The 27,048-nt window shown below is 31.5% G+C and overlaps 2 protein-coding genes across 4 annotated transcripts; both read left to right on the top strand.

The window, feature by feature from the left end:
* Nucleotides 1–11: 11 nt before the first annotated feature.
* Nucleotides 12–11,566, top strand: LOC100807042 (RNA helicase aquarius). Of its 2 annotated transcripts, none has more exons than XM_003556923.4 (15): nt 12–799; nt 917–1,486; nt 1,572–1,661; nt 1,939–2,001; nt 2,737–2,823; nt 2,944–3,090; nt 3,219–3,379; nt 3,707–3,941; nt 4,088–4,198; nt 4,841–5,899; nt 6,024–6,287; nt 7,079–7,264; nt 8,510–9,664; nt 10,447–10,794; nt 11,040–11,566. In XM_003556923.4, the coding sequence occupies exons 2-15, from the start codon at nt 1,064–1,066 to the stop codon at nt 11,289–11,291; spliced, it is 4,581 nt and encodes a 1,526-aa protein (XP_003556971.1). In that variant the 5' UTR covers nt 12–799; nt 917–1,063; the 3' UTR covers nt 11,292–11,566. The 2 variants fall into 2 exon arrangements, with proteins under 2 accessions (XP_003556971.1, XP_040861182.1); XM_041005248.1 differs by having other exon boundaries at nt 13–799; nt 1,073–1,486.
* A 9,979-nt stretch (nt 11,567–21,545) lies between these two features.
* Nucleotides 21,546–25,359, top strand: LOC100809712 (type IV inositol polyphosphate 5-phosphatase 9). Of its 2 annotated transcripts, XM_041005247.1 has the most exons (9): nt 21,546–21,860; nt 21,965–22,131; nt 22,335–22,442; nt 22,525–22,894; nt 23,187–23,371; nt 23,459–23,488; nt 24,018–24,126; nt 24,415–24,569; nt 24,876–25,359. In XM_041005247.1, exons 1-9 carry the CDS (start codon nt 21,840–21,842, stop codon nt 25,117–25,119), a joined length of 1,389 nt encoding a protein of 462 aa, XP_040861181.1. In that variant the 5' UTR covers nt 21,546–21,839; the 3' UTR covers nt 25,120–25,359. The 2 variants fall into 2 exon arrangements, with proteins under 2 accessions (XP_040861181.1, XP_006606984.1); XM_006606921.3 differs by lacking the exon at nt 23,459–23,488.
* The last annotated feature ends 1,689 nt before the right edge of the window (nt 25,360–27,048 follow it).

Genomic DNA, 27,048 nt, shown 5'->3' with positions numbered 1-27,048 from the left:
AAATTTATGGCAAACACAACACACTTTAGTAGAACCATTACATTGTCTTACTTTCAGCTGAGATGCATAATCACTTCTAGTTTGTTGCAGACATCTAACAAAAAGTTTTCAAATTAATGTTTAAGCCTGTTTAAAATTTTTGTAATGGGAATACGTTTAACAACATGACCCGTGTGCTCAAAACTAACTACTATTACTTATTGCTGGAAAGGGTTTAATCCCTGGAAAATGGGGCTATATTAATTGTTTGCATTCGTCAAGGGACATGGATTTGGAAACCTTAATGAATCTTCTTAATTTCTTCAGTTGTTTCATTTCAACGTGGAGGAGTAGGGATCAATTTAAAAAGTTTTTATTTTTATTTTTTATATAAGGACTAAATTGAAAATCCGCTTTACGTATTAAGGAATTAAGGATTAAATTATATGTTTAAGATCAGGTTTACTCATTTTAGGCTAACACTGATGAAGTTTTTTGACTGGAAACACTGATGAAGTTAAAAACAAAAACTTTGCCCATTGATAGAATTTAGTTAATTTAAACCTGTAACGTGGTAGGGAAAGAAAGCAACAAACCCATGTCATAAACACGCTTGGAAGGTTTGGCTGAGTGAAGAAGGCTGAAAGATAAAGAAGGGCCTCTGGACAAGGTGAAGGAGAGACATCGTCAAGTATCAAGCAAAGTGAACAGAATAAGTGGTATGAGATTATGAGGTCACTCCTTAACTTCTTCATGTCACAACCAAAAGGATGATTATAAGCACAAATAGAACATCCATCTCACAATAGCCACATTGAGGGTAATTATTTAAAGACTTAAATAACTTTTTTTTATCTTCTTTTGGTTTTAGCTCTTTATGTTTTTTTTTTTTTTAATTTTAATTTCGGCCTTTAATTTGTTTCTTATAATCTTGTAGCGGTGGATTTCCAACACCACTCACTAATCACTACCATATACTGTACTATACATCTTAATAGACAAGAGAAAAGAAAAGCATATTTGAAGTGTGAAGTGTATGGGTTTAAAACGATAGAACCAAAACCCTAATTTCACAACTTTCCCGATGACGAAGGTTTACGGCACGGGGTTATACGATTTCCGGCGCCACCGCGTGGCAGAGTACCCCGTGGCGGCGCCGCCATCGGAGTCGAAAGCGGAAGTTCCAAAGGCAGGCGGCGGCGGCGGCTTTCCAAGCAGCATCACTCTGTCGGAGATTCAGCGCGACCGGCTGACGAAGATTGCGGAGGCGAACTGGTTGAAAAGCGGCGATGCGGCTAGGCCGAAGAAGGACTTCGACCCTGAGCTAGTTCGCAAGATCTACGAAACCGAATTGTTAGTGAAAGAGGGTTCCAAACCCGTTCCCTTGCAACGTGTCATGATTCTGGAGGTTAGCCAGTATCTGGAGAATTACCTGTGGCCTCATTTCGACCCTCTCGCTGCCACCTTCGAGCATGTTATGTCCATCATCATCATGGTCAACGAGAAGGTCTCTATTCTCTTCTCTCTTCTAATAATGTTCATTATTCCTTTCGTTTTATGTGAATTTCACTCGTGTCTTGTGTGCCTTGCAGTTCCGAGAGAATGTTGCCGCTTGGACTTGTTTCCATGAGAGGAAAGACGCTTTCAAAGTCTTTCTCGAGAGGGTTCTTCGCTTAAAGGAGGTCTCTATCTCTCTCCCCTTCTCCTTTCTTTGCTTCTGCGCCTCTTTGTCACTTTATTGTTGAGTTGAGTTGAGGTTTTAAATTACAATCATTCACATTGCAGACAATTTCGGCTGCAATTGTGGTTGCAGATAGTTCAAAAAACCTTAATGTTACTGCTGAAATTGCGGTTGTGGACGTTTTTTAAAATGTTGCTCCATTGAACTCCGACGGAAGAATCAGAATCCTATGTAGATTGTGATATTTTGCTAAATCTTGTGCTCTAATTGTACTGTAGGGACGAGAACTAAGTATAGCAGAGAAGACGAATTACCTAGTTTTTATGATAAATGCCTTTCAGGTATGCTGCCACTGCACTTTGTCTTTTACTTAAGTTATGCATGATATATGTTGGCTTTAATTTAAACACGCGTGTTTACTTGATTGGTGTGTAAGTTTATCCTATCATTGGAGAAGAGGTTTACATTATTGTTGAGTTACTACTGCTTTACATAGTCATTATGTTTTCAACAAATTTTGTGTACAAATAATTGTTGTTTTGCTAGAGTTCCTAAAACTTGAGACAATATGAGTGTGTTGTTTCCGATTTTTAATTTAGGCAAACATTATCATCATTAAAGAAAATACCAAAAGGAAGAAAATAATTTTCAATTACTAAAGTCATCAATTCCTGTCTCTGAACATGTACTGTAGCAACCCATCATCCCATCTTAAATATGCTCGTTTGGAATTTGGCTTCAGGTTAATGATTGTCAGTTGGTGCTACTTAGAGAATTGATAAGGCAGTCTAACATAGAAATGAAATGGAATTGTCATTCTATTATTTAGCATACCTAACAAGAGAGTACTAGATCTCTTGTTAGGTATGCTAAATAATATTATTTTTTAATCCGCAAATATATAATAATATTTTTGTGGATTAAAAAAAAAAAACAAGAGAGCCACTAGGAATGGCCATTTTATTTTATTCTATTCCATACTTTCTCCTTTCCCATTCTAACTGTAATAATTCTAGTGAACCAAATAGGCCCTTAGATCATTGTTAATGTAGCTAAGCTAATACTTTGCATTACAGAGTTTGGAAGATGAGGTTGTTAGCAGGACAATCTTGAGACTGGCAAATTTGAAATCTTGGTACAGTTTGTCTTATGGTCGTTTTCAGGTAAGATTGAATGAAAAGATCAATTTTTGAGGTGATGAAATATGACCTTTGTTGCTCTTATTCCTAATTTTTATGATTAATGTTAAATATTAGTTTTTGCATTGGTCTTCACCTATGTAGATGGAGCTTTGTCTTAATCCTGGCTTGGTCAAGAAATGGAAAAGGATGATAAAGAAAGAACCTGTGAAAGGGGGTGGATCACATTTAGATCCCTTAACTAAAGTTGAAGTGATGTTCGTGAGAAACCTCATAGAAGAATTTATGGAGGTCGTAATTTGTTAAGAAGTTTGAATCTTAAATACAAACTATAATGTTTTCCACTACAACAAAACATTTTTACTTTAATGCAGTTAGCTGAATTTCTTTTGTTATTGTTGTCTTTCTTTTCTTTTTAGATACTGGATTCACAGGTATTTCCCCAGAAACAATTATCTGGTGAGGACAATGAACTTATTGATGCTACTGGTTTGGGGCTACTTAATGATGCCTGTGTCCTGTACTGTGAGAGGTTTATGGAATTTCTAATTGACCTCTTGAGTCAATTGCCAACAAGGAGGTATTCCGTTTTGATTATCTGCAGTCTCTCTCATTTAAGGGTTCAGTTATTTTGTTTAATACTATGTATTGTATGTTTCCAGTTTTATGTATATTTTTTATTTTGCAAGTGTTATGAATGATGACCAAGTTGCTTCCATATTTTAAATTGGCAATTTTTGATTCTTTCTAGCAATTATAGTTGAACTGAAAATGGATTCAATTCTTAAATACATGTAGGAAGATGGAGTACTTTTAGACAATATCATATATATTTTTTTTTGTGTAATCTAGAATAAATATTTTTTGTTTTTCTAATATATCCATCAACTCTGATTCTGATTTGTAGGTATTTGAGGCCTCTTGTGGCTGATGTAGCTGTAGTTGCCAAATGCCATTTAAGTGCACTCTATAGGCATGAAAAGGGGAAACTTTTTGCCCAGCTGGTTGATTTACTGCAATTCTATGAAGGGTTTGAGATTAATGATCATACTGGAACACAGTTAACAGATCACGAGGTTCTTGAATCTCATTACAGCCGAATGCAGTCATTCCAACTACTTGCATTTAAAAAGATGGAAAAGGTATAATATAATTTTAAAAAAGACAATCTACTAAAATCCTACTCTGCTGTGTATTACTTGTAATATCATGTTGTTCTTCATCCTACCTTTCCCTAATTTCATGTTTGTTAGTACAAGATTTTATATATTAATTTTTTTGGTTGTAGCTGCGGGAACTTGCTTTGACTAACATTGGTTCGATTCACAAGCGTGCTAATTTGACCAAGAAATTGTCTGTTCTTTCTCCGGAGGAGTTGAGAAATTTTGTTTGCTGTAAGGTATGTGATTAAAAGAGTTAACTTTTGACTCTTCTGTTTTTTTTATAAATCTTGCTTTTGGATCTTCACTTATTTCCTGTACCACGTGTGAATGTTGAGAGTTAGAATTGATTGTTGCTATATCTTTATCACTATAGTTATTAGCTAATGATTATAGTAATTTCATTTGAAGTTCCCTTCTTTTTTTCTTTTCTTTATATCTCTTTCTCTTTTTTATTTTCTATCAATTTCTTGTATCTTTTCTGAAATTGGTAATGCATCAAGTTCTGAAGATAAATCCTAACACACACAAACACATTTTCAATTAGTTGTCAGTTGTATACTTAATACAGATACAAGTAATTGAGTTCCTCCTCATTTTAAGAGCTTGCTTAACCCTCCCTTTTTAATGCATAATTGCATTGAGGCTTCCTTTGCTTAGGATTTTGACACTATAAGGGGAAGTGATCTTTTGTTATATTTACAATTTGGTAGCGGGGTGACTTTTGTGAGTTTTACAGGATGTGTTTACATAGTTCTATGTACTAGTTGTGTTGATTAATTTCAAAAATAGTATAGTAATGCTTGCAAGAATGAGCCATGTGTTGATTTTTAATACCACATTCCACATACTTCTGTGTTTGACGTTGTTTCATTATGCAGCTTAAACTGGTCTCTAAGGAAGATCCCTGGTCAGAGAGGGTTGATTTTCTTATTGAAGTAATGCTGTCCTATTTTGAGAAGCAACAATCTCAAAAAGAAGCTATTAATGCTCTTCCTCTTTATCCAAATGAGCAGATTATGTGGGATGAAAGTGTTGTACCCAGCATAAATTACTCTGGAGAAGGTTGTTTAGCATTGCCCAAGCTGAACTTACAGTTCTTAACACTTCATGATTATCTTCTTCGAAATTTTAATCTTTTTAGACTTGAGTCAACATATGAGATACGTGAGGACATTCAGGAAGCTGTTCCACATCTTCTTGCATATATTAATAATGATGGAGGAACTGCTTTTCGTGGTTGGTCAAGAATGGGTGTGCCAATCAAAGAATTCAAAATCACTGAAGTTAAACAACCTAACATTGGAGAAGTCAAACCATCATCCGTGACTGCAGAAGTTACTTATAGTGTTTCCAGTTATAGAGCACATATTAGATCAGAATGGGATGCACTCAAAGAGCATGATGTATTGTTTTTACTATCTATTCGCCCATTATTTGAGCCTCTTAGTGCCGAAGAAGAAGACAAAGCTAGTGTTCCTCAGAAGCTTGGCCTACAATTTGTTCGAGGTTGTGAAGTTATTGAGATTCGAGATGAGGAAGGAAACCTTATGAATGATTTTTCTGGAAAGATTAAGCGTGATGAGTGGAAGCCACCAAAGGGGGAACTGAGAACAGTAACTGTGGCTTTGGATACAGCACAATACCACATGGATGTAAGTAACATTGCTGAAAAAGGGGCAGAAGATGTTTATGGTACATTTAATGTGTTGATGAGGAGGAAGCCAAAAGAAAACAATTTTAAAGCCATCTTAGAATCAATAAGGGATTTAATGAATGAATACTGTATTGTTCCCAAGTGGTTGGAAAACATTTTTCTTGGTTATGGGGATCCTTCAGCTGCACAGTGGACTAATATGCCTGATGTATTGGAGACAGTAGATTTCAAAGATACTTTTGTTGATGCTGATCACTTAAAAGAAAGTTTTGTGGATTATGAGGTTAGTATTTCATTTTCAAATTCATAGAAGTTATTGTTTCATGGTTGTGATTGATGTCTTCCATTATGAATTATTGTATGAAATCAAGGTATTGATGCAACTTTCCTCTCACTGTATTCTTCAGGTGTCTTTTGTTAATTCTGATGGCTCAGAAAATTTGAATCCAAGGCCTCCTTTTAAGATCAAGCTTCCCCGAACACTCAAACCTAACAATGGTACTCTTACTGGGCATGCAATGTCTACTTCCGGTGCAACAAATGATATCAATGTGGTTGATGCAAATTATCAGAAAGAAGCACTAGTTATTGAGACATATACTCCTCCAGATCCTGGCCCCTATCCTCAAGATCAGCCCAAACAAAATTTAGTTAGATTCACACCCACACAGGTGCACTCAGCTCTTTATCTCAATCATATACTGTCGCTTTTCATGGATAATGACTTTTCTTTTAATCTTTCTCTGCCCCCCTGCTTTCCTCACAATAGTTGTATCTGAGTATTTTACCAAAATCCAATTGATTCATATGGCTAAATGGATGCATCTGGAATGCAAAAATACAATGCTTGTGTTTCTTGATCCAGTACGCATTAAGTATGTAGTGTAGTTAGCATCACAAGTCATGTCCTATTTCCCTTTTGTATTGTCGCCTTGTCGGTAATATGAAATGGATGATCAGTGAGCCATGATAACTTAAATTTTTTTTACCAGAATAAGGAGTCCATGATATTATGACAATGCAGAATCTATGCAGTTTTTTCATGAATTTGGTTGTAGAGAAAGGCTGATATTTTCTAGTGTTTCATGTTACACTTAAATTTTTTAAAGAATAGGATTGTGTTTACCTTTCCTTGTTGATGTTTTGCTGATGGTTGTTTTAAGCAATTTCCATTGCTGATATGCAAAGAAATTGGAGAGTTTATTTTGGCCACATTGGCTTTCTGTTTGTACTTCCTGTCAGTAGGTGCTGTTGTGGAGAGCAAGGAAAAGAGCACTTGGTTCACACATTTTAAAGAATTGTGTGGCCTTCCTGTTCTTCCTTTCTTTCTAGCTGCAGTTCAACTGCAGGTGATCAAAATCCCCCATATATACTTCCCCACATGTTCTTTATCCTCTTATTATATTCCCCATCTGATATTTGATTAATATTAATAATAGTGTGAAATGTTCCTATCAAGCAGGTTGAAGCAATCATCTCTGGCATTCAGCCTGGTCTAACTATGGTTGTGGGGCCACCTGGTACAGGAAAGACTGATACAGCTGTACAAATTCTAAATGTTCTTTACCATAATTGTCCTTCTCAGAGAACCTTAATAATTACTCATTCAAATCAGGCTTTGAATGACCTGTTTGAGAAGATAATGCAGGTAGGGTCTTTTATTTTTCCTATATTCTTACATGTTGCTTTGTGATTTTGAAGTTTTGATTATTTTTAGTAGTTAATGTCCTAGTACATGGTGTGCAATGATTTCTAAGTGTTTATTATGGGGAATGGGAAGCTCTTGTATTGCACCTCTTTGTAAGAGGGCAAGCCTTAGCACAAGGGTAAGTTTGCTGCCTTGTGGCCTGGAGCTCATTGGTTCAAATCTTGGAAACAACCTCTCTGCTTGCGAGGGTAAGGCTGCGGACAAGCTCTCTAGGCTTCTCTTGGTGGGAGCCGTATGCATTGGGTCACCATTTATAAGCTTTGTTATTTGTATGTAGTATGATTTTTGGTAATTAATTCATGGAGAATAAAGAAACCGTTCTTATGTGTCAATGATGAGTTTTAGTATGATTTAAGAGTATTAGATACTTCGATTCAAGAGTCATAGTCATTTATATATGTTTTAGAGTTAGATTAGTCAATTAATTAAGCCTAGGCATTTGCAATAATTAGGGGTCTAAGACATTATATGTTGTGCAAAAGTCAGTTAAAAGCCTTTTTTTAGTTATAAACCAAGAATTTATTAAGGATAGATACAAATGCAAAAGGATTAGATGCTCAAAAACTAAGTCAAGAATGAATTGAAAAAGGCATAAATCTAAGAACTTGAAACATGTAACACAACATGCCAATCTCTCTGTAGATGCCCCTCAAACACTTCCAAGAAGCTAAATGAACTAGTTGATCCCAAATAAACTCTAGAGTCTAGAGGCAACACTTGACTGGTAAAAGTTCTAGCTTTTCCTTTCAATCACATGCACCAAACAATTGCCAATCAAATGTGCATAGTATTGTTTTGGTTTACTGTTGAAGTTTTGCACTACTAATGATCTTCATGATATCCTGCATGTAATATCTTGATTATCTTCTACATTTTGTATTAGAAAGTTTGTAATTAACCAAAATTAAGTAAATACCAAAATGTTGCACTTGCACATGCAAATCATTCTGTCTTTCTCTGAGTTGAGTGGTTTACATAATGCCCTACACATTAATGTTTGTTTTCAATTAAATTTTTTGTTTTTGGAAGATAAGCGCAGTATTTGCCGTAGTTTTTTCATTGGGAATAATCTTATGCTATTCTATTGAGGGTTCTAACTCTGAGTTTAGTAACAATTTGTTGATAAATTCTTGCTTTCTATACAGAAGCTTATCATTTGTTTCATTTTAATCCTTTTTGTTTTAGAGAGATGTTCCTGCACGTTATCTTCTTCGACTTGGTCAAGGAGAACAAGAGCTAGCAACTGATCTTGATTTTAGCCGGCAAGGTCGTGTTAATGCAATGCTTGTTAGACGGTTAGAATTGCTCAGTGAAGTGGAGAGGCTAGCAAGATCTCTTCAATTGCCCGAGGATGTGGGTTACACTTGTGAAACTGCGGGATACTTTTGGTTGCTTCATGTTTATTCACGCTGGGAGCAGTTTCTTGCTGCTTGTGCTGAGAATAAAGAGAAGTCAACATTTGTTCGAGATCGTTTTCCCTTCAAAGAGTTCTTCTATGATACACCACATCCTGTATTTACAGGTGAGTCTTTTGAGAAAGACATGCAGGCTGCTACGGGGTGCTTTCGTCATCTTAAGAACATGTTTCAAGAACTTGAAGAGTGTCGGGCATTCGAATTACTTAAGTCAACAGCTGATAGGGCTAACTACTTAATGACCAAGCAGGCTAAGATTGTGGCAATGACTTGCACCCATGCAGCTCTAAAGAGGAAAGATTTCCTCCAGTTAGGTTTCAAGTATGACAACTTGCTAATGGAAGAAAGTGCCCAAATTTTAGAAATTGAGACTTTCATTCCAATGTTACTCCAGCGGCAGGAGGACGGTCATGCACGGCTTAAACGCTGCATTCTGATTGGTGATCATCACCAGTTGCCTCCTGTTGTGAAGAATATGGCTTTTCAGAAGTACAGCCACATGGATCAAAGTCTATTTACAAGGTTTGTCCGATTGGGCATTCCTTACATTGAGCTAAATGCTCAGGGAAGAGCCAGGCCAAGTATAGCTAAACTTTACAATTGGAGATACAGAGATTTGGGAGACCTTCCTTCTGTAAAGGAGGAAGTCGTATTCAATAGGGCAAATGCTGGATTTGCTTATGATTATCAGTTAGTGGATGTTCCAGATTACCTTGGTAAGGGGGAGACAACTCCATCTCCTTGGTTTTACCAAAATGAGGGAGAAGCCGAATATGTTGTCAGTGTCTATATATACATGCGTCTTTTAGGGTATCCTGCAAATAAGATATCAATTTTGACTACATACAATGGTCAGAAACTTCTCATCCGTGATGTTGTAAATAGGAGATGCGTTCCATACGATTTCATTGGTCCTCCAAGCAAGGTATGCTTCTTATTGTTACTTTTAATTATAGATTAAATTTCAAAATGGTTTCTTTGATGAAGATGGTGTCAATTTGGGGTTCTTGATTTCTGAAGATGACTTTTTAATTATTCTTCATATTAGGGTATAGTATACTTCCCTCTCTTGATAGATATTTACCTCTAAGAGATGAAATGTGCTATACTTTTGTCCATTTTAATATTTTTTTATTAGTATTGTCCAGTTTAATATAAATGAATCTTTTACTAGTTGCAAACATTTATAGATGGGCATTTCCTTTTTCTATAACTTTCAATGTCACCAACTACTAATTTTAACGCCTTATTATTGAGTTTTGGATTCTAGATGTAATGAAGTTTTAGACATGACTGTTATCAGCTTTGGAACCTTTTTTTTTTTTACCTATAATCTTCATTTCATCTTCTGAACTTCCCAAGTTGATAGTAGGGTTCAGAACTGATTACAGATGATGCTGGATACTGTAGAGAGAAAATTACATCCAATAAGCTTGCTTACACTAAAATGGGCCTAAGTTTAGCTCGTTCATATTCTTCTCATGGGAGTAGAGGGTAATTTTTAAAATTAGAGGGGAGGGCAGTGTAGTTTAAGTGTCTTTCAAGGGAGTTGACTATAATTTACACATCACTACCACTACTTTTACTGACACCATTTTTTTTTTCTTGTATGATGTTTTGGACAGTAGAGTAAAGAGACTTCTTCATTTTTTAAAGTTGTGATTCTCAATTAAGTTATCTTTGTTTACTGTAAATGATTGCTCTCAGGTTACTACAGTGGATAAGTTTCAAGGTCAGCAAAATGATTTTATATTGCTATCTATTGTGCGTACTCGATTTGTTGGTCACCTACGTGATGTAAGAAGATTGGTTGTTGCAATGTCACGTGCTCGGCTTGGTTTATATGTTTTTTGCCGTCGTTCCCTTTTTGAACAATGCTATGAGCTGCAACCTACATTTCAGCTGCTTCTTGAAAGACCTGACCACCTTGCCCTTAATGTGAATGAGATTACATCATATACTGAACGAAATTTTGAAGATCCTGGACCTGGACATCATGTACATCTTGTCAGTGGCATTGAGGAGATGGGTAGTATCATAGACAGACTGTATCAGGTATTTCTAACGTCTTATAATATGGTTTATCTAGCTTCTTTTAGTAGTTTTTCTTGAACCAGTACATTTTTTGCATTTTGTTCTTGTCTGCTTGTTCTTTACTTTGTCCTATCAGGGTTTCTATCCATCACTGCCGTTTCACACTTTCACTTCTCTAATTTTCATAAATTCTGTTATTTCTTGGCTCTATTTTACAAAAGAAAAAGAAAAGAAAATCAGTTGATTTATTTGTTTTAAAATTTCAGGAAAAGTTGAGACATCAATTTGATCAAAATGGGCCTTATTTGAGTCATTTAGAACCATCAGAAAATACAGATGGGATGCAAAGTGGGCAGCAGACTATGGACACTGATATGCCTGAACAAACAGAGGACGACATGCCACATAAAATCAAGGAAGCTACAACTGTTGATAATGTAACTGGATATAACAACGTGGAAGATGTTACCATGGTTGATAATAGTGATGGTGTTGCAAATGGGAACCCATCGCCATAGAAGCCCTTCAAATGAGGAGACTGGTGTAGGTGCTGCTAAGCAAGCATTCATTGCACATTTGATTTTTGTTTTTGTTTTCCAGTTAGTTACATAACTGGTGTGGTGGGTCATGGCGTTTCTATGACTAGATTAATCAATGCCAAATTGACAAGATGTAGCTATAGCAAATTAGATTTTAAATGTAGGTCAGGTGGAGGAATTCGTGTTTTGTATGTACCAATTGTAGTCAGTATATTTTACCGAATCAATTAATCACTAATCCACTTTCACTCGCATATCGTTGAGGTGTTTATTTTATTTTTTAAATCTTCTGGTTTGGATCGTCCAGGAAGTTGAGAATGCAGAAGAGCAAAAACGAGAGTACCATTTGGCTTAATTGCTTGTTTTTAATTTTTCTTCTTCTAAAGTAATAATAAAATAAATGATTATTTCTTTAAAACAAGATAAATCAAACTAATGCTAGGTAGTTTCTATTATAAATTGTATAACGGGGCATTTACTTTTTGTTAATCAGTTAACTCTTGATAAAAAGATCAATCATTTGAGAATCATCATAGTTCCTTGAAAAAAATTCATAATATATAAAAGATTTTTTTTGAACAATTAGATGAAATAAATTATCTCGAAACTATTTTTTACTTAATATGTTTGAGCATAAAACTCATTTCATATAATCAATTATGATAATAAATTATTCAATTATAAAAAAAATTTCACAACTAGTTGAAACATGTAACTAGGATGTCGTATCCCAAAATATCTCTAGGGAAAAAAAGGATTTTTAACTTATTCATAAGCTAATTTTAGCTTATGGAAGAATTAATTTAAATTGTCTTTTTTTTAAAAGTATTTGTAAAGAAATTTATTAAAACATGTTGAATGTGGTAATAATGTCTTATACATGTTTTGATTGTGACATTGACGATTGGCATAATTGATTGGTAATAATAATGACAATAATAATAACAATATTGATGATGAATGTTATTGTGTGTTTTTTTTTAAAAAGATTAAAAAAAAGTTGAATAAATCATTTTTACTAATGACAAAAATCAAATTACTTTTTTTTCACTTTTAATTTAGGCAAAAGTTTTAAAATTGAGTTAAAACTAATTAGCTCTATTTTAGATGGAGATATTTTGTTTCAAAATTTATATGTAAGAATAAAAAAAACTAAACTCGTAATTATCTAGAGCTTGGCATTATTTTAGAAGTTCTTATTGAAGCAACAAGCAACATTTAAAATGTATTTATATCTAAGTAAGTTTGTTGAATAAAACAATATCATATTGCTCATTAAAAGTCAATCATTATGAATTAAGAAATGTTCTTTGCAGGTCCAAAAGATGAGGGTAGTCATCCACCAGGGCCTATTTAGGTAAACTTCTTTAGAAACATTTCTAAAAGGAAAAAAAGAAGAAGATGAGATGAGCTTTTTTATAAGCAAAAATAAGCTCTCCATGAGTTAATTTTTAAAAGCTCATCAATATAATTTCTCTAAAAGATGAGGTGACATCTACAAATTAACTAATGGAAAATTCATTTTAGCTAATCGAGAAACTCATTTTATTTTTTTCTTCTTCTAAAAGTGCTTTTAGAGAAATTTACACCCAACCAGGCCCTAGTAGTCTTCCATGAACAACTTCTCGATCCTCAATGTAGGTGATAAGTGAGTGAGTTATTCATACCTTAACATTCGTGGTAGCTCGATTATCGTTCACTATAATCATGATTCCAAAATTCTTGGGAGGATACTCATTATATTGTTAGTTATGATGTTCCAATATGATGGATTGGCCTACACATTAGAGTGCTTAGGGTGAGCCATTGGACCTATGTAAACTGACCTAATAGGTTGTTATATAATAACATTTCTTTTATTCCTTTTTATTAATTCACGTTTTTTAAGAAAAATAATTAATTTAATTAATCATATCAAATATGTTCATTAGTTATATTATTATTTTAAAATTATCTTTTTTTTATCTGTTCATCTATTTAATTATTTTTCATTAATGTTTGAAGAAAAAATAATTAAGAGTATACAAGAGAAAAAAATAATTAATGCATCTAGTAATTAAAAAAATCTTATAAAAAAAAATAAACAAATTTATGAAAAGAGTTTTATAATTAGAGACAAAAAAAAAAAGGCTTCTACCACTATTGCTAAATTCCAAGTAAAGACAGCTTAACAGTCGTAAGCTAAGGATGTTCACTGAAGTAAAGATGAAACCACTAGTTGTTGCTTAATTGGTGATTCCGAAACGTCATATACGAGCAAATGACTGTTGCATTCTTGTTGCTTTCTCCATCATCGTTATCACTGATATTTACATAAAAAAGTTTAGACAAAAATTAATGTCGGATTCTGCATCCTTATTTTTAACGAACTCTCAAATATTATTGATAATTTTTTTCGTAGTCTGTGGTTGATGTTTAAAGATCAATATGTTGACTTATGGAGTTTGGTGAAAATGATTTTAATACTGTATTTACTAAGAACTAATTAAGATACTTACCAGTTACCATTACATGATTTGATATAGCAAGTGGTTAATGATGCTAACTGATCATGAAATTTCAAAATTTGGGACCTGTGCCGTAAAGGTTTTGAATTAGTGTTTAAGATATAACCGCATTTTGGCTGCTTTACCAAGTTTCAACAAAATAACTGCTGATAATAATCTAGCTAATTAATTTGATGCACACTATACGTGGATTGATCGACTTAATCATATTCTTGAGAAATGCTAACCAATTGTATCATCTTAAGCTTGCATGTTGCATGAGAGAAATACATTAGCATTAGCGTTAAAGGTCGACACGTTATCAAAGCGAAATTAAAATTTTAATTGAAAAATAGTATTGTAAACACTTGAAGTATTGCACTTTCTTAATAGTAATCCAAATTGATGATGGCAGAGGGTGGCCAATTGATAGATTTGACAACTGAAGTTGCGGGTGGCTAGCTAGGAGCTGGTCGTTTTTGTTCAAGTCAATCTCATCTGAGTTTATATTCAGACAAGCATTACAGATCAAAACTTATCCTTCAACTAAGAAATTTGCTCGTCCAACTTGATACTTTGGAATATTTTGAATTAAATTTTTGCAACAGTTAATTATAATAATCTTAAATTTATTAAGGATAACGTGATAAGATGTGTATTGATCGAATATCACTTTAGGTAAGTGCCTAATTGAATAATTAGTCTAAAAAAAAAATACAAGCCTCATCCTCGAGTAATCCTTTGCATTAGTTTTTGAGACAGTAATCTATGATCAGTTTAGTTTGTGACCTTTTTAACCTTCATTTAGTTTATGACTTGGCAGAATGTCATTACTTTAGTTCTTTTTCACCTTAATTTTCATTGACATTATTAGCGTCGATGAGTATTTGTAAGGTTGTTTCTATTGTGAGGGATGGCTTTGTGTTTAAATTTGGTTATGGTAATGGAAGATGGGATTTTGGTGGCCTCTATATATTTTTCTTCCTTCAACTGTTCAGATAGAATTAGAGCATAGAAGGCATGATTGTCCTGTTTATTTATAGGTCAGTGCATTGAAATGTGTTGGTTGGGCAATGAATATGGTATTTATATTACTTCTATAGTGTGTGCTTAGCCTTTGTCCAAACCTTCCACATTGTTGGTCGCTCATTTGGGGCATTCCCTTTTCCTGAAAAAAAATAAATTAAAATCATGCTTTGTTGATTGATCTTTCATAACTCTCTCTAACAACTAATGCTAGAGGAATTTCTCGTACTAGAGCTTGATCATTGAACATGCTATCGTTGATCATGCCTCATGTTATGGGTTGGATTTAAATTTAAAAAAGAAGAAATAAAGAAAAAAAAACAAAGTGATAGTTTTATAATTGAAAATAAAAAAACAAAAACAGAGAATAGAAAAGAAAATAGAAAATAATTTTTAAAGGATGAATATTCTCCAAATTATAACTGAAGAAGAAAAAACAGCCTTTTCTATGTTTGCATTTGCATATGCATATGCAATGTTTGCATTTTCTCCTCAAATTCTTTACTCAGTCAGTCACCGTTTCTTTCGTGACTAAATCATCCTTATCAAATGATGATTACTTAAGGATTTTCTCTGTCTTATTAAACTTATCGTATAAAAAAATATTTTAAAATAATTGTTATTTTATTTTTTTAATATAATATTAATTATTTTTTTCACTTATGTTTCTTAAAATATTAATAGAAAACGAAAAAAAATTTAAATGAATTAATAATATATAAAATTAATTTTATAAAATTATTATTCTCTTTTATTTATTTATTTATTTCAATAAAACAAATCAGAACGAACGACCATTGATTTGGGATGAAAGGAGTAAATGATTTCCGCACAAAATACTGAAATGTATGTCAAATAATGGGAATAGGCTATTCGTGGACACATTATTATCGTATCAAGTCAATGAAGGTATTACCTTATTCGGACAATAAAGAGTATATCTTGTAAATACGAAATCGTTTAAGTACAATATTGGAAAAAATAAAAGTAAGATACAAATAATTTGTATTAATAATGTAAATAATTTTATATGATTATTTAATTATAAATCATGGTGTATAAAAAAAAATTTAATTATTAAAATAATTATCTTAAAAGTTATATTGAAGATGATGATTATGAGTTACTGATGATATTGTTTTATAATTATAATACAAATACATATATTAACAAAAATAAAAATTATAACCCATCCTTAACGTATAGTGAATCTTAAAATAAAAGAAATATAAATTATGATAGTGGTTGGTGCAAATAGAATTTCATTTTAGTGGTGCTTTAACACAGCAAAAAGTGCAAATTAATTAAAGATATTAGAGGCACACACCCTTTGCTATTATTAGTTTATAAAGTATGTGACTGAGAGGTGTATGGTTGTGATTGGATATGGGGAGGCAAATAGGTCTACGGGGTCTTACTCGATAAGGCCATACCCAAGACATTGATTCCATTTGATTTTCACGGATCCTCCTCCTTTGCTTGGCTGCTATTTGTACTTGCTTAACTAGTTTATTTCCTTCTTTCTTGCAAATTTCGCTGTCTTTCTCCACTAAAAAAAGTAATTATTCATGGAAGAACATCAGAACATGCATGTTAACCGTTCCGTTTTATTGGCTGCAACACTTGTTATACATGTTATAATTTATACTAACCATAATTTATGATTGGTTAGAGGTGACAAAATAGATGAGGTTGAACTGAGTCTATTAGGGTCAACCCTTTAAATTAGATTGGATTCAAGAAATATAGATGCAAGTTTTATTGGACTTATTTTGGTCCTATCTTTTTTAATTTTAATTTTTCCCTTTAAAATTTATATAAATTTAAACAAAAGAAATGAATCAATATGAGTTTATCTAATAAATCATCAAGTCTAGTTGAACTTAAAAAAAAATATCCATATAGAATATAAACTAATCTATCTAATCTATTTTTCATGTTTGATCCAAAGGATCAGACGGGATTGAACTATTCATTTTATTAATTTTATAATTGATTGATAGAGTAAGTTATTTTATATTTATGATGAATAAACATTTAACTTTTAGACTAAAATAATTAAGGTATATATTGGTTGTGTAAATTTGTCATCAAACAGAAACTATAATGTATTTGATATATTTTTACAATAATTATCTGAAAAGATATATTAAAATACTTTTTATTGATTGATACAATGTGAAAAAAATTGATTGACAATACACCATCATTAAATTCTTAAACTAATGGTGTACTAAACAAGAATATAATTATTCATGGAGGAACATGCATGTAAATTGGTTAAGCTAAATCATACTTTAAATAACATAAAGTTCATCATGAATGGCGAATCTGTTGTGCCGCCCATCCAATCATGCTTCGTATTTCCCATGTTGTTTCTAACCAAACAAACTAGTGTTCATGACTATAATGACGTCTGGATAAGTTATTTAATTTAGTCTTAAATTATAATATTTAATTAATGCAAACAACCAAACATATTTTTTCTATTATAATATATAATATAAACTTTATTTTAAAATGAGGGTGATATAAATCACCGACTAGTTAATTTCATTTAAATATATATATTCTGATCTTGAAGTTATTACCATTAATAATATGTTGAAGATTTGATCATTATGTAAATAATGATGGATATTTGTTCTGATGTGATTTTATTTTTGTTAGATGACATTTTTTATAAATTTAATATAATTTCGTATTTAAGACTCAAATTCAAATTTTTAAATAAATTAGAAAATTTCCAAAATATGAGTTTGTAACTATATTAAGTTAAGATTGAACAGGGAAATATGCAATACATTAAATAAATGGAAAGGAATTTCAAAAAACAAAATTATATTGTCTCTGAATGATTTGAGACTACACTTCCCCCTATTGAACAATTTAACATATAGACATGTTCCATAGCATGAAAGTTGGTAAAGTTTGACGGAGAATGAGTTAATCGGTTTCAATCCGAATATTTTCTGGAGAAAATGGTAACCAAGCAAATAAATACATGAAAAATCATATATGATCTATTTTTCTTCATAAGTTGTACACCGTGGTGAGGGATGGATATCTTGGGAGTACCAAACTTAGTGAGAGGAGAAACTTGTCCTTAAATATTTATATTATTAGACTCAAAGTTTGAAGGGGTGTTGTTAACTCCCAAAATTATAATTAGTTTTCAAAGAGAATTTTATATCTATCAAGTAATAATTTTTATTAGTAATTCTATTAATAAATTAATGTTTAAGTGTGAGACATAAAATCTATTTTCGATTATAAGTTTCTTTCGTAGAATAAATAATCGTAGTTTTCAACTTAATAGAATTGCTTAATAATTTACAAAGATACTCATAGTAATTTTGATGATAATGTCCATTAATACTAATAGTTCTTTTTGTGCAAGAGTAGTTTATAGAATAATTTCTATAATTATTAGTTTTTGATATTGGTGTTTTTTTTTTATAGTAGTTCTAATCATGCAATATATAATGAATTTGATTATAATCAAACAAATGAGATTGAATAAAAGTAGAGTTTAGAGAAAAAAAATAGAGATTGAAAAGAGTAAAAGGTTCATAGAAATGCAAAAAAGTAAATGAAACATAAATTCATTAAAATGAGATGAATACATACACTACAATCTTTGAATCGGAGTCATTTTTGAGTGTGACATTGTTGGTATTTGAAGATTTGAGTTGTAGTTATTCAATCCAATGAAAAATGATTGTTGAGATCTTTATTTATAGACTTCTAATACTATCGGTCAAATTATATGATTTTAACATATATACAATAATTTGTTAACTTCCTACATCTAATGACTCCAATTGTTTCGTTTGATCTTCTACAAAAAATTGCTACAATTGCTCCTTTTGAATTCAAATTAACTTTCAAAACCAACTTTTATATAAAAAAAAGTCTTATGTGGATAATTGTCAAATTTCCAACTCTATCCTTTTCGACAAAATCTAGACAAAACTAATTTTTGTCAAAATTATTAATTTAGACAATTTTATTTTTCAATAAGATCCTTTCCTCATAACCACTTTTTATAGAAAGAATCCTTCTATAAGTAATACTTAATAAAGAATCATTCTATAACCTCAAAAATGTATTTCAATAAACCTCTACCAAAAATATATTTCACCAAACTCTAATAAAAAATGTATTTCGACAAACCTTTATTAAAAATATATTTCGACAAACCTCTATCAAAACATATTTCAACAATATCAATGTAATAGGTGACTCCCATACTATCTTTGACAGGATTCATTCCAGAAGCTAGCCTTTTCTATTGAAATTGACTTTATTGAAAAATAAAACTTCTACACTTAAAAAATTTTACTTAACAAAGATAACACTTGTACACCGTCCAGGATGGATATCCCAGGAGTACTGACCTTAGGGGGAGGAGCAACTTGCCCTTAAGCATTTACGCTACTAGGCTCGATGCTTGAGGCGTTATACACCATTTTTGGATGGATATCTCGGGAGTGTCGATCTTAGCAGGAAGAGCAACTTGCGCTTAAGCATTTATGCCACAAATATCAATGCTTGAAGGATTATACGTTGTCCGAGATGGATATCCCGAGAGTACCGACTTTAACGGGTGGAATGACTTACCCTTAGACAACTAAGTCACGATGCTCAATACTTGGAGTATCGTATATCGTCTGAGACAGAGCTCTTGGACGACCGACTCACCTCAATGATACCGACTAGTTGAAGCGATGTCAGACTGACATTACAGCTAAGAAGGCGAAAAAATGAAAAGTACAATACAAATTAGTACTGGAAAGACGTGACGATAAGATCAGAGAAGCACTGTGACCTGACATGTCAGCCACCAACAATCACACACCTTGTACCATGTACGAGGGATACAAGGTTGAGCCTGCACAGTGGCATTACAAGAAGAGACCAACGAGACTATCGCATGTAGACAATATTATCATATGACATCCCGTATAAATAGAGGCGAGCTACAATATGGTTTTCCTCAAGTTCATGGTTTGGCAGAATTAGGGGAACACATTGATGGTGACTTTGAACTAAAGCCCTTTATTCTCTCTCCTTGGTGTTCTTTGACGTGAACATTAGCCTAATTTTTTTATATTAAATCTAGCTAACTGAAAGTCTAAAAGACATATATGATCTAATAATGAAAGTTGTCAATATAGGCTTTTTTTTCAAACATATAAATTGGAGGGGTTTTATCCACCTTTCTCCCTTTTTATCTTTACTATATTTTGTATTGTGTTATCTTAATCTACTTGTATACAGAAGAAATTGCTAATCAAGATCTATTTGGGTATATTAAGGAAGAAAAATGAAATATGTTTCCGAAGGAAAATAATTTGTATTTCAAATAGAAGGTAAGATAAATTTTAAATAAAATAATAATTTAATAAATTACCTTAATTAGTTTAGGATATGAGATTTATTTTCCACGTAATTTTTATTATGTGTAGGATTTCTTTTGAAAACTTTTGTTTTGATAAATTCAAAATAATAGTAACTATGTTTTGTCCATTCTATGCATAATGATCATATATATTAAGATTTAAACTACCAACAGCTTGTTGATTTATCGGACTTGATCCTCTTAAATAAAGTTATAAATTTAAATGAAAAAAACATGATTAAAAGGGTAAATTCCACTAAAAGTAACCAATTAGGTTACTCGACAGAAATTAGTTATTAGCTAGTGGATACTTTACAATAGGAGTGCTCATAGAATAGTTTGTTCAGTATTTGGTTAAAAAGTCATATGAACCATACATAAAAAATTATAAACAATTCTGTTTGAATATAATATTGAATCTAAACCAAATCAAACAAATATTTTATAGTTTGATTTGGATCAATTTTTACGATTTTTAATATTTTTAATTTTATCTATGATTTTTAAAAACATTTAATTTAACTAACAAAAAAAATTGACACTCAAACATTCAAAAACTTATTTAGACATTATAACCCAACAATACTTAATAGCTTCATATATATTTAAAAATTTGATGTGTTAAATTATATGAAATAGAAATTATAAACTAATGCTCTAAACCACACATAAGTATATTGAAGCTCAAATTACACTTAGAATGAATTACAATTCAATCTTATATATTTATGTTGTACATCTAAAAAAATAAAATGAATTACACTTAGAATTAAAATAGATTATAATTCAACCTTATATAAAAATAATAAACATAAATATTTGTGATTTTATTTGATTTGATTCGATTCCACAAATTTCAACCATAATCCAAATCAAACTGATCCATTTATTCAAAAATCAATCCAAACAAATCTAAAGAATATTGATTTAATTTGGTTTATTTTTTTTAAATAAATTTAAATTTTTATTTTAGATCAATTTGAATTTAAATATTATTACACTACACCAAATTCATGTAAAAAAAAGGTTAAGACTTAAACTTATCATATCATCAAAACCAGTCAAATATCGCACCTTTGCTGTAAACCAAAAATAAAGTAAAAAATATTCGGTCCTTTCCTTTTCCACAAAACATACAGATAATGTTAGCATGCAAAAGGCTTGGCAACTTGTTGCGCCAATAACTAGTCATCATTTTTTCTCCTATTTGCCTATTTTTTTCATGGACCACACTACTCCCACTTGCTCCCATTTTCAACTATTTATATATATATATATATCCTTCGGATTCTACTCTTCAACAATCGTACAGAAGAATTCGAATCTTGAAGAAGACCCATGTTTTCTCGCCCCCTCTCTCTTCACCCTAACTTGCTGGGACAATGTAATTAAGATGTTCCTATATTGAAATACTATCGAACAATATAATGTTGAAAGGGTGCATCCTCACATTAAAATAAGTTCCTCCTTCTCAAGTTGCACACAGGAATCTGCACTCGATCTTCATCATGAGCATGATATCTATATGATCCATTTTCTTTTATTACTGTGGAATTGTCATTCTGTTCTGATCATTTCTTTTTGTCACCAAAAGTAGTATAAACCATTACCATGACTGGAAAGCTAGCTGAAGTAAGTATAACTAACTTGCCTTCTCTCCTTTAATTTTTTATTCAAATTTCTTACCAAACTTTTATTGACATATATGAATGAATTTTTGAATACAATTTCCTTAGTTTATGTGGCCTGCATTAGTGGCTAATAAGATTCTCAACAAGCGACTGGGAAGCAGCAATTTCGTAGCAGATTATCCAAGTAATACAGAACCCTTATTGGGTCATGATCAGTCATCTCTGAGCTCCAAAACAATTCTTAATGATCACAAGGATACACAAAAATACAAGTAAGAAGAAAAAAGTCATATTATACATACTAATTCTGTATTCTTATATATCTTTCTGACAACTCTTATATACTGCACAGCTGCAGATGAAGTGCAGTATATATATCTTTGATTGAGCTCCATGATCATATATTCTGGGTTGTGTTCTATTTTTATTGTTCCTCTATATATGTTTCTGACACCATTTTATTTAATCGTTAAAGGATTTTTGTCAGCACATGGAACGTAGGTGGGATTTTCCCAGATGAAGGACTGAATATGGAGGATTTGTTGGAGACATGCAACAATTCCTGTGACATCTATCTACTTGGGTATGAATTGAGCTTCTTTTGACAATAATTATTAATATCATGCACGTAGTAACATATTTTCAACTGTTTCACAATCCACCAGGTTTCAAGAAATTGTACCTCTAAAAGCATCCAATGTATTGGGGTATGAAAACAATAAGATATCTACAAAGTGGAATTCCATAATCAGAAAAGCTCTGAACAAGAGCACACATCACAGTTTCAAAGATCAATTAGGTGATGATAAGAGGGAGGATGTGAAGAAGAATATTTGTTGCAATAATAAGGAAGGTGAAAATAATAATCATCCAGGTCAGCTGTGTGAATCCCCCCAAGATTTCGAATGTATCATTAGCAAGCAAATGGTTGGTATATTGATATCAGTATGGGCTAAGAGAGACCTTCGTCCATTCATTCAACATCCAAGTGTCTCATGTGTCGGATGTGGCATCATGGGCTGCTTAGGGAACAAGGTGACCTAACCAAACCCCCCTTTTTTCATATTCATATTCATTCATTACTTTAATTAGCGCTTCAATTCAACATACATGCATCATATCTATTTGTTTTGCACTTTGCAGTATAAAACTATATGCTCACCACTCATCATCACTATCAACATCAACTTAATTTAGTGTCCTATATTCTTAAAATTTTTACATATATCTTAATTGGTTATCTCTTGGAATAAGTCCTTTTTAATTTTGTACTTGATTATATTTAAGTTTACTTAATTTTACCACTATATGCATGATTGATTTGCAGGGTTCTGTATCTGTGAGATTTGTGTTACATGAAACAAGCTTTTGCTTTGTGTGTGCTCACCTAGCTTCTGGAGGGAGAGGGGGGGATGAGAAGCTTAGGAACTCTAATGTTGCTGAAATATTTTCAAGGACAAGCTTTCCTAGAGGCCCTATGCTTGATTTGCCAAGAAAGATTCTTGATCATGAGTAAGCAATTACTACATTAATTTGTTAGAAACCGTCCAACCGATCAACCTCAATAACTGCTTTTTGGTTTATTTTTAAAATCATTAGGTTCCTTTTCCAACAAATCATGAAAACAAGGTGCGAATATTAAATAACTTTTTTGTCTTTTTTTGTTTTTATGGCTTTTAAAATAAAAAAAATTCTACTTGCTAGTTGAAAGCACCACTATATATTGTGAGTCTCCAGCTCTGAATTTGTCCTACTACATATTGATGAAGGCCGCCAAAACACTTAAATATTTTGTTGGTTTTTATGTTTGAATTGACACTAAATTTTACTCTTAAATCAATCAACTTTGAGAATATGTGAGGAATTTGCTCTGCTATAGTGGGACAGTAAGTTAATTAACTGATGAAAAAGTTGCAAAAAGGTGCCAAATAGAATAAAACACATCTTAAAGTGAGATATTGAAATATAATTAAAAAGGTAAAACCAGTTGACCTCTTTTAATTACTCAATATTCAAATAGAAGTTTCTTTCTGCCGACTTCATTTAATTAATTACTCTATTCAAATTGAATTTACTTTTATTTACTTTTACTTTGACATTCATGTTGCATTATTTTAACTGTGCATTTAATTAATTAATCACGGCCCTGCTTGTGCAGACACGTAATATTGCTTGGAGATTTAAATTACAGAATTTCTCTACCGGAAGAAACAACACGCTTACTTGTTGAAAATGAAGACTGGGATTACCTACTAGAATATGATCAGGTGTCTAAATAAATAAAAATTCACATACTGTACATATGCACATGAAAGATGAGAAAAGTAAATTTTTACAATATAATTATACATGAATGAATAAAATTATTTTATCTAAATTTAATCTTTTTCATTTTAATAATATGATAGAGGTTATCTCTTCTTATACTCTCACCTTGATACCTCCATCACATATTCTTAGTTTCTAAACTAAATGCACACTACGAGCACACATGCAACCACATCTTGAAATTTTTAGTATATATTTTCTCTAACTTGAATTGAATGAAAATGAAGCTAACAATGGAGCTAATGAGGGGAAACATGTTAAAAGAATGGCATGAAGGAGCAATCACATTTGCTCCAACCTACAAGTATTGTCCAAATTCAGACATGTACTATGGATGTTGTTATCAAGGCAAAAAGGCAGGGAAGAAGCGAGCACCAGCATGGTAAGACACATGCATAAATATAAATTATTAGATTATGTTTTGAATGACAATATTAAAATACAAAAATCACGTTACTAGGTTACATTTTAAACTGTTAGTGTGGTCTTAGTAAGTAACTTGAATTTTAATCTTAAGTATTAGTGATAAATTGTATGATTAAGATTAACTTAAAGTAACTTTTCTCAGGTACTCATGTAAAAAAAACAAAAGCACCTTATAGTTAGACACGTACATCCTTGTACATCACATGATAACGTTTTAACTAAGAATGATAGAATTCTTAAATTTTTGGCTTCTTAATTTTAGGTGTGACAGAATTATATGGTTTGGCGATGGTCTAAAGCAAATGCAGTATGCTAGATGTGAATCAAGACTATCGGATCACAGGCCCGTCAATGCATTGTTTATAGCACAAGTCAGGGTTTCAGCAACACTGAAAAGCTTTCAAAGTCTGTTTTTGTCGGAGAGATTTGAACAAATTAAAACTCACTTTGGATTTCCCCACAATGACGAGTTTGTATGTAAAAAGCAACTAAGTTTCCGGTTGTGAATCATTAATTAATTAGTACTGTTCTTATATATCTGCATACTAGTTTGAGTCAAAGAAGAAATTAAGGAAATTAAGAGGTGATCAAAGATTATTAATTAGCTCTTTTGCTGATGAGAGACACAGTGAAGTTAGTTGTTTATTATCTAGCTAACTAGTTTTTAAATAATTGTCCAATAGAAGGTGCAAATATGTCATTGAACATTAATTCCGTATATTTTCTTATTTTGGAAGCTTTATTGATCTCCTTAACCCACCAGACTCCTTGCACATTTTTAATTTACTTTTTTATTTTTTATATAAAATTCATGAAATGATTACATTCAATAGTTGGTGTTGAGTTCAAGGGTTTTGCTCGGTCTAGTACTGAATAGTCTAACAGATGACATGTGATTTTTAATGGTTAAAGATCAAATGATATCATGAAATGATGTTCCTTCCTTCTTCTTTTTTCTTCGTCTCCTTCCGGGACGATCCAAAAACCTTACAAAGGAACTAAAAACTTATTTTCTTCTTTTATAATTATTTAAATGTTTAATTTTTAATAAATCAAATTATAATTTTGTTATTATTTTTACAACTAATTTTAATATTAAATAATAATAACCTTAATTATTATTATATTAACAACACAGAACTAATTTTACATAATTTTAATTTTACATCATTTTATACTAATTAGCCTTAACTATTATTATAGTAACTCCATACAAAACTCAAAAAAATAAAGATTAATTTTATACTAATTAACTTATATATATATATATATAAAGTTCCTTTTAAAAATCCTAAAGTAAAAGAATATATTTTCAAATGCTTTTTATAAGTGTTCTTTTAGTGGTCATCAAAAAATTTCCTGTGAACTAAATAAAACTTAAGAGCTCCTACAAATTATTCGAACTCTCTCTTACTCTATTAATGTACGTGGTAGAAATTATTACATAGGACTATTTTTTATAACAATCAATCTTCACACATCATGTCATTAAATGTTATTAACTCTCTCTTGTAAGTTAAAAAATCAATTATATATGACATAAAGATTGGTCAGAACTATACACATTTAAAATAATTCAAAATCATATAATATTTTTTTCCACCTAATTAAGCCGATCTCAACGGATTGCATTTTAAAACTTCTAACGAGCATGCTGCTCACTCCAATTTAGCAAATAAAGTTTTTAAACCATTAAGATACTAAGATTGCACTAATGTAGGGAGATATCGATAAATAATTGCTCGTAATTTCAAACATCAATATTCACTGCCTTCTAAATTAAACAAATTAAACTTTTCTGATAATAACCTTAAATATGAATGCAAACTTAATTAAAATTGGAATAGACTGGAGGATTCCAGCTGTATGATATTAAAATATAAAAGAAAATTATGCATTAAAAATTGAAAGAGCAAAGAGGATAAAGCCAAATTATTGAGCAAGTTTGTTACTACAAGTAATGACATAAATTTTTATATTTGATAGGAAGTGGGAACATCATCCTCTTGTCGTCATTGCATGAAAAAAGCAAATCAGATTATTTTTTCTACATTATACGAACGAAGCAAATATTTTTTTTCCTATAAAGATACGAAGAAAATGTTAAATTTATATTTTCTTAGAGATATGAGATATCATTTTGTAAAAGAATATTATATTCACACAATAAAATTGTATAACAATACAATATTTCTTTTTTCTTTTTCTTTCTCACTATTGCACAACTCAGATCTTATTCAACATTTATCTCTCTTCTCTCCCTATATTTCTCTTATTTGTAAAACCAGTTGCATAAAACTTTCATACAAATAAATTTTTCTTTTATAAATGCAACTTGTCAGAAAAAAAAAAGTTTATATAAGTTTCAGGCAGATAGCATTGCTTGAGGCGTGCAGTCTTTCAACTCAAAACTAATAAAATAAAAGCTTCAACCC

Source organism: Glycine max, chromosome 9, assembly GCF_000004515.6.
Source record: "Glycine max cultivar Williams 82 chromosome 9, Glycine_max_v4.0, whole genome shotgun sequence".
NCBI lineage: Eukaryota > Viridiplantae > Streptophyta > Magnoliopsida > Fabales > Fabaceae > Glycine > Glycine max.
The sequence above is the reverse complement of the archived record's forward strand: the minus strand, read 5'-3'. Positions and strand labels throughout refer to the sequence as shown.